General features: G+C 53.9%; 1 protein-coding gene across 1 annotated transcript; it reads left to right on the forward strand.

Annotated features, from left to right (window-relative positions):
• Positions 1–2,941: 2,941 nt before the first annotated feature.
• On the forward strand, positions 2,942–3,555 carry POSPLADRAFT_1143815 (hypothetical protein; the record flags this gene model as incomplete). The annotated part of the gene is made up of 3 exons (XM_024485621.1): positions 2,942–3,022; positions 3,102–3,373; positions 3,405–3,555. Coding segments are annotated over 3 exons (504 nt in total), but the record flags the coding sequence as incomplete, so codon positions are not given.
• Between the last annotated feature and the right edge of the window lie 5,510 nt (positions 3,556–9,065).

The following is a 9,065-nucleotide window of genomic DNA, read 5'->3' on the forward strand; positions in this document are numbered from 1 at the left end:
AGGTGGTTCTCAAGCAGGAACGCTTCCGCATTGCCGCTACCCAGCGTGGGCATGCTTCGGTAACAGCCGATCAGTCACTCTTGAAACGCATCAGGGAATGTTCGGACAAGGACCGGGCAGTGGCCGAGGCCCTTGAAAAGGTGCAGGACCTCGGGCCACCCTGGCTGCAAAGGGGCTTTGAGGAGTGAAATGCCGAGCAGGGGCTCCTGCTGTTCCGCGGATGCGTATATGTCCCAAAGAACGCGGAGCTCCGGCGGGATATAGTCAAGATCCACCATGACTCACCAATCACCGGGCATGGCGGTCGTGCCAAAACCTTGGAGCTCGTATCGCGGAACTACTGGTGGCCAGGAATGTCCAAATTCATCAATGAGTACGTAAGCACCTGCAACGTGTGCAACCGTACCAAGACATTCCCAGCCAAACCCCAGGGTCCGCTGAAGCCGAACGAGATCCCCGAGCGCCCATGGCAGATCATCACGACCGATATGATTGTTGGCTTGCCGAAGTCTGATGGATTTGATTCGATCCTGGTTACCGCCGACCGCTTCACCAAGCAGGTCCACTTCTCCGCCTGTCATGAGACCCTGACGGCAGAAGGCGTGGCAGGCCTGTACATCCGCGATGTGTTCAAGCATCATGGGGCCCCGGCTAAGGTCATATCGGACCGAGGTCCCCAGTTTGCTTCGAGATATCTCCATGCGGTGTACAAGGGACTAGGGATCGAGCCGGCGCTGTCTACAGCATTCCACCCTCAGACAGATGGTCAGACCGAGCGCTGGAATCAGGAGATCGAGCAGTACCTGCGTGCTTTCACAAGCCACAGGCAGGATGATTGGGCAAAGCAATTGCCGCTTGCAGAGTTTGCGTTGAACAACCAAGTTCACTCCGCAACCGGGCACTCCCCTTTCTTCCTGCATCAAGGGTACAGTCCTGAGATCCAGGTTCGGATCAATCCGATGTCCGCGATGCCCGCTGCCACCGATCGGCTTAAAATCCTGAAGGAGATCCGGGATGATGCGTGCTCTGCGCTGGAACTATCAGCTGAGCGGATGAAGGTGTACTACGATAAGCACGTGCAGGAGGCACCGGTCTTCGCGCCGGGGGACAAGGTCTGGCTTGATGCCCGAAACCTTAAGCTGAAACAGCCGAGCAAAAAGCTCAGTCCCAAGCGCCTCGGGCCTTATGCCATGCGGCGAAAGCTCGGAGACTTGGATTATGAACTAGTCCTGCCGAAGTCGGTGCCGGTGCACCCAGTGTTCCATGTCTCCTTGCTTAGCAAGTACACACGCAGCGACATCCCGGGCCGGGAACCGGAGGAGCCGCCTGCCATTGAGGTTGAGGGCGACGAGGAGTACGAGGTTGAGCGGATCAAAGATTCGAGGATCTTCCGGCATCAGCTGCAGTACCTCGTCAAGTGGAAGGGTTATGACGACTTGCATACATCATGGGAACCGGCGCGCAACATTGCGAATGCGCCGGCCCTCATAGCCGACTTCCACCGGAAGAATCCGAACGCCCCTCGTCGCCTCAATGCCACTACATTCGGTGGTCTCAACTTTCAGCCAATGCCTTCGCCGCTGACTGAAGCACGATGCTGCTCCGGATGGGAGATGGGCAAGGGCGCCTCGCATGAGGTCATGCGCCGTTGAGGGGGGGGGTAATGTCATGAGTTGGTACGGCGTCTAGCCATTTTTTAATTTTTCCTTTTCGCGGGCTCGAACCCGCGACCTCTGTACTACATGCCTGATATGGACGCATCACTATCTACTGTACGATTAGATTAGATGGGCGGCAGTGCGCAGCACAGCTTGGGCCCCGCTGACACAGTCGCTCTGACTCACCGGCCCCTGGGGCTGCATCAGCATGCTGTGCACGGACCAGCTGCGCATGGACCAGTGCGCACAGCCTCCCCTAAACTTCCCCTGTATATAAGCCGGCCTCTGCTGCCCTAGGGACCTCAGTTTCGACCTCTTGTCCCTAGGTCAGTAAGCATCCCTTGTATTCCTTTTCTTACTTCACTAATATATTATTATCTTGTCCCTAGCCTTAGGTTTGAGCGCTGCTCACCATCGCTTCAGTGAGACCCAGTCGAACACCCCCAGCTTTTAGGTTTTCCCCTGTCGCTTGACCTCAAGTCGCGACAGCGACCTCTGTACTATACGCTCTGTGCTTGAACGGACAAGCCTCGCCGGCACATCACGTTGCCATGTAGATAGATTAGATTAGATATGATGGCAGCGCACGGCACAGCTTGGGCTCCGCTGACACAGTCGCTCTGACTCACCGGCCCCTGGGGCTGCATCAGCATGCTGTGCACGGACCAGCTGCGCATGGACCAGCGCGCACAGCCTGCCCTTATCTTCTCCTGTATATAAGCCGGCCTCTGCTGCCCTAGGGACCTCAGTTTCGACCTCTTGTCCCTAGGTCAGTAAGCCTTCCTTTGTATCCTTTCTTTACTTTACTAACTAATATATGATCTTGTCCCTAGCCTTAGGTTTGAGCATTGCTCACCATCGCTTTGGTGAGACCCAGTTGAACGCCCCCAGCCTTCGTGTTTGTTTGCCCTTGTCGCTTGACCCCAAGTCACGACATTAGGTCGAAACTCCCCCTCACTGCCAGCATTCACACGCAACTCCACTCACACTTTCATTTCCTATAGGTTGGGTGGTGCGCACCCCTACCATACTCTACGATACGTAGATAGCCTACTATACATCGCCACCGCTCAGGGAATGAACCTTTCAGCACCTGCACTTCAGTGGGCGGTGCTTGTCCTTAAACAGATGTGTGGATTAGGTTCCTGCTGCATACTAGCCAAAAGCAGTACTGGGCCCCATGTGAATTGTGAACCCTAGCATTATCTTGGGCACCGTAGGTGTAAGCTAGCTAGCACGGCCATTTGTAGTACACGCACCTCCCCTTCCTCCCTCCATTCATTGTGGCTGCCTGTCAAGGTCTCACCCACACCTTCGACTCCCAGGACCTCGTCGACGTCCACCTTACTGACGGTCCTTTGACTGTCATCTTTGCCTGCGAAAGGCAACCATGCCCAAATCGGACACCCCGATCGATCGAGGAAGACTACCTGCACTACAAAGCGATCCGAAGGGCCCAACATCCACTCGGCCCCCATAGTAACCTCGCATCACGATCCGCATCCCGACACTCCCGCCCTGTCTCTCCCAGCTCTCGCCTCCCTCAAACTGTCGCCAATACAAGTCAAGCAGGAGGAGATCCCAATCTCCCTGCAGACCCTGCACCAGAGCCAGAGTCTGAAGAGAGTGCGAGTGAAGAAGGAGTCTCGGAGCCCGAGCTTCATGGTTGGGCTGCATCGCTGGACGTGCTCCCCTCCATGTCAGCAGTCACTGACGTACGTAACACCACCTCCGGGCTTCCTCCAGCGCCTCTACCGCCGTCACCACCAAGAGGCCGCTCGCGCACTCACTCCCCCCGAAGTCCGACCGGCGGACAGCCACAACCACCGCCTCCACCCCCAGGCCATCCTCCGTCCCCCTCGCTGCTGATAATGTCCTCTCCAGCGTCCCCTCCTAACAAGAAGACGTTGAAGCTCCTCCTCCCCCTGCGATATGATGGCAAGACCGTCATTGAATGTGATCAGTTCCTATCGCAACTTCGCATCTACTGGTTAGTCAACATGTCATTGACAACCATCGAGCTCAAGGTGCAGGTCGCTTTGAGCCTCCTTGACAGCGACACTCGCACCTGGGCTACCCCCTTCTTCGCCCAGCTCATATCAGTGCAGTTAGGTGTCCAAGGAGTCACGACCCCCTTCGCAAACGAGGTGGCCTTTGCCACCACGCTCAAGGCCCGCTTTGGCAACCTCGACGACGAAGCTGCAGCACAGGTGGAGCTGGCCAAACTCTGTGCTGACAAGTCGGTACGCGAAAAATGCACCGCCACGGAATTCTCCGCACTATTCAAGGGCCCGGCGGACCGTTCCGGGTATGGAGACCTGGCACTCTGCGACAAGTACCTAAACAGCATCCCCTCCCGCATATACCGCAAGATCGAGCTCGAGACGTTCACCATGTGGGAAGATGCTGACAAGCACGCCACGGAGGTCGAACAAATACTCGACATCAGCCGGGCCCGTCGGCCTGAGCTGAACAATTTCTTCTCAGCTCGAGGAGGAGGACAAGGTGGAGCATGTGGTGGTGCACCCCAATCGCACGGAGCTTTGGCCAGCATCAACGCGGCCGTCAGAAAAGGAGACTTCCCTGGCAGTTGCTTTGGCTGCGGGAAGCAAGGGTACCGTCGCTTTGAGTGCCCCAATTGTAAGGACAAGCCTTACACCAAGTGTGCTGATGTGCAGGCTACGGTTGCCTCGGGTTCCACCCAGGCCGCAACAAGCACCCCTGTCACAACATCACCCTCGGCAAGTACAAGTGCTACTTCAGCGAGTCCAGAGAAATCTGAGATGCTGGCGGCCTTGATGGCACAGGTGAAGTCGATGCGCAAGGAGTTGGAGCACTACCGGGCGATGAAGGAGGAGTCTTTTTGATCTGGTCCGCGCTTCGTGCCACACGCGTCGGGCCGCGTAATAATAATCTGTACAATGTATTGGCGACTGCAAATGTGTACAAATTGGACCACGGGTCCCAGCATTTCCACATCCCAGTGCGCCTCAAGGGAGAAAGACGACACAAGGACATAGTCACAATGGTGGACAGCGGAGCCACCACAAAGTTTATCAACAAGTGTTTCATCCAGGAGAATCAAGTACGAATGCGGAACTTGAAGGAGCCAATTCCGCTATACAATATTGATGGAATGCTCAACAAAGATGGAAGCATCTCAGAAGTAGCCGTACTACAGATGCAGATAGGAGATCACATCGAGAAGATGGTGTTCATGGTCACGGACATAGGTCCAGAGAATGTGATCGTTGGGTTGGATTGGCTGCGAGAGCACAACCCCAAAATAGATTGTGAGAACAGCTCCCTCAAGCTGTCACAATGCCCTGAAACATGCGGGGCTAGGAAAGCTGACCGAATGGAGCAAGCGGCGACTACACGTGATATGGGGGTCAGGCCCATGGCGTGCAGGCATTCGCCGAAGTCCAAACGATCAGTCATCAATGAAACATTTATCTTTCCGTTCTATTCCTTGTACTACTAGCGCCCATACTGGTGCCTGTCTTAGTGCTCACCCGCAGGTTGAACATTATGTAGCTTACATAATGGGGTCCATGCGCACTCCATACCCGGTATCGTACCACTATGTTTCTTTCTCTACTAAACACGACCACACAGATACAGTGGTCCGTGCGTAGCCTGTACTTGTATAACTAGCTGTACTATTAGTCGGTCGAACCCTGAGTTCGACCTGGTTATTCATTCAAGTCTCTGCTCCTCTTTGCTTGGGGTAGTGGTCATTCTCGACTTCCTTGCTCGATCTTCAGGACGACGTACTGTTCATAAGCCCTCGCTCGTCATCTACGAGTCAGGCATCAATATAGGAGTATAGACCGTTGTATCAATTGGTGCCTGCCAGAGTAAGGTACTCCCGGACTTTGAGCCCGAGGAAGAGCCGGAGGAAATTGAATGGACTAAGGCTGACTTGATTGAAGCCTGGGAACAGGGCGTCACACTTCCTGGCGCTCCTCAGCTGTTTGTCGCAGCAGGGCATACATACTCCCAGCTGTTCGCTGAGGAAGAGATCAAGAAGAAGGTTGTTAAGACCACTGAGGAGTCAGTACCAAAGCAGTACCATGAGTTCCTGAATGTCTTCTCCAAAGAAGCATCAGAACGGCTACCTGAAAGAAAGCCGTATGATCATGCGATCAAACTCGTGCCTGGCTACTCGATGTTCCATTCAAAGGTATATCCCTTGTCGAACAATGAGCAGGAGGAACTGGACAAGTTCCTAAAGGAGCAGCTGGCCAAAGACTACATACGGGAGTTGAAGTCACCCATCTTGTCCCCCTTTTTCTTCATCAAAAAGAAGGAAGGGACACTTCGACCCGTGCAGGATTATCGCCGACTGAATGCAATCACTGTCAAAAATTGCTATCCACTGCCGCTGATCGCCAAAATGGTAGACAAGCTCCGCGGTGCTACGCTCTTCACAAAGTTCGACGTCAGATGGGGATACAACAACGTCCGGATCAAAGCTGGTGATGAGTGGAAGGCCACCTTTGTAACTAACCGGGGATTGAACGAACCCCTGGTGATGTTCTTTGGCCTCACCAATTCCCCCGCGACCTTCCAGGCAATGATGAACGAGATTTTCCACAATCTCATTGTCGGTGGCAAGGTCCTTGTGTACCTAGATGACATCCTTGTCTTCTCCACCAACAAAGAGGAGCACAAGAAGGTCACACGCGAGGTTCTTCGTCGCCTTCAGGAGAACAATCTGTTCCTGAAGCCTGAGAAGTGCGAATGGGATGTTCCCAAGGTTGACTATGTTGGCTATGTGTTCAGTGGCGATGAGGTGGCAATGGATCCTGCGAAGCTAAAGGGAATTAATGAGTGGCTGGTACCCTGGAACAAAAAGGATGTTCAGAAGTTCTGGGGGTTTTCCAACTTTTACTGCCACTTCATTAAGGACTTCGCTAAGATCTCGCGACCACTCGACCGACTCACAGGGAACGACCCTGGCACTGGGGCGATGAGGAGCAGCACACCTTTGATGAGCTCAAATGGCTCTTCAGCACAACCCCTGTGCTGGCATTATATGACCCCACCCGCGAGACGTGCATAGAGGTTGATGCCTCTGGGTATGCCACCGGTGGTGTGCTGATGCAGAAGCAGGATGACAGCAAATGGCACCCAGTCGCCTTCCGATCTCACGCTATGGACCCTGCCCAGCGTAATTACGAGATCTATGATAAGGAGATGCTTGCAATCATCAAAGCGCTAGACGAGTGGTGCCACTACCTTGAGGGCTTGCCTAATCAGGTCAAGATTGTAACCGATCATAAGAACCTCGAGTACTGGTGCACGTCACAGCATCTCACATGTCATCAAGCATGATGGTCGCTGTTCTTTGCCTGCTTTGATTTCCACATCACACATAAAGCCAGAACATCGAATGGAAAGGCTGATGCCCTGTCACGCTGATCAGACCATCAGGTTGGCAATGAGGATGACAACACCGATCAGATTGTCCTCAAACAGGAGCGCTTCTGCATCGCCTCCACACAGCGTGAGCACACCTTGGTGACAGCCAATTAGTCACTTCTAAAGTGCATCCGGGACTGTTCAGAGAAGGATCGGGTAGTGGCCAAGGCACATGAAAAGGTGCAGAACCTCGGGCCGCCTTGGCTACAGAAGGGCTTTGAAGAGTGGAATGCCGAACAAGGGCTTCTGCTGTTCCGCGGGTGTGTCTACATCCCAAAGAATGCGGAGCTCTGGCAGGATATTGTCAAGATCCACCACAACTCGCTGATCGCCGGTCATGGCGGTCGTGCCAAAACCCTCGAGCTCATGTCACGGAATTACTGGTGGCCAGGGATGTCCAAATTTGTCAATGAGTACATAAGCACCTGCGACATGTGCAACCATACCAAGACATTCCCAGCCAAGCCCCTGGGTCCGCTGAAGCCGAATGAGATCCCCGAGCGCCCATGGCAGATCATCACCACCGATATGATCATTGGCCTGCCGAAGTCTGATGGATTCAACTCGATCCTAGTTACCGCCGACCGCTTTACCAAGCAGGTCCACTTTTCCGCCTGTCATGAGACCCTGACGGCAGAAGGTGCAGCAGACCTGTATATCCGTGATGTGTTCAAACACCATGGGGCCCCGGCCAAGATCATATCAGACCGAGGTCCCCAGTTCACATCAAAGTACCTCCATGCGGTATACAAGGAACTAGGGATCGAGCCGGCGCTGTCCACAGTGTTCCATCCTCAGACAGATGGCCAGACCGAGCACTGGAATCAGGAGATCGAGCAGTACCTGTGTGCTTTCACAAGCCACAGGCAGGATGATTGGGTGAAACAGTTGCCGCTTGCCGAGTTTGCATTGAACAATCGGGTTCACTCGGCAACCGGGCACTCCCCTTTCTTCCTGAATCAGGCTTATCACCCTGAGATCCAAGTGCGGATCAATGCGATGTCCACGATGCCTGCGGCTGCAGATCAGCTTCGAATCCTGAAGGAGATCCGCAATGATACGCGCTCCGCACTGGAGCTATCAGCTGAACAAATGAAGGTGTACTACGATAAGCACGTGCAGGAGGCATCGGTCTTTGCTCCAGGGGATAAGGTCTGGCTTGATGCTCAGAACCTTAAGCTGAAACAGCCGAGCAAGAAGCTTAGTCCCAAGCACCTCGGATCATATGCCGTGCGGCGAAAGCTTGGAGACTTAGATTATAAATTGGTTCTGCCAAAGTCGGTGCCTGTGCACCTGGTGTTCCACGTCTCCTTGCTTAGCAAGTACACGCATAGCGAGATCCTGGGCCAGGAGCCGGAGGAGCCACCTGCCATCGAGGTTGAAGGCGATGAGGAGTACAAGGTTGAGCGGATCAAAGATTCGAGGATCTTCCAGCGTCAGCTGCAGTACCTCGTCAAGTGGAAGGGTTATGACAACTCACATATGTCATGGGAACCGGCGCGCAATGTTGTAAATGCACCGGCCCTCATATCACATGTACTTCTTTCAAAAATCCGAGGTAGCTGCGATGGGTTCTGTCTTTGCAGATAGCTGGGGTTCATCCTTCCCAGCCAGAGTTGATTCTTTGACTTCCACAGTCTCCTCAATTCTCGCAGTGTTGGCGCTCATGGCTTTCGCGGATGGGGGTGTGTCGTCCTCGCTATCCGTAAGCTCGACTTGAATAACCCGCGTTTTCTTAGCCTTCTTGGCCGTGGGGTTACTGCTTCCTCCTTGTGCCTTCTTAGCGCCATCCCCTTGGGTATTTGGCTGCTTGTCCGCATTTTGGCCAACTTGTAGCAATCATCCGTCTTATGAGTCTTTGACTTGTAGATGACGCAATACTTCTTTGCCTCTGTCGAGGCGGCCTCAGCGTCCTTTGCCTTGCCTTTGCCTTCACCCTTCGATTTCGACTTTTCAGCCGAATTGATGTCCATGGGAACA

Source organism: Postia placenta, assembly GCF_002117355.1.
Source record: "Postia placenta MAD-698-R-SB12 unplaced genomic scaffold POSPLAscaffold_7, whole genome shotgun sequence".
Lineage (NCBI taxonomy): Eukaryota > Fungi > Basidiomycota > Agaricomycetes > Polyporales > Adustoporiaceae > Rhodonia > Rhodonia placenta.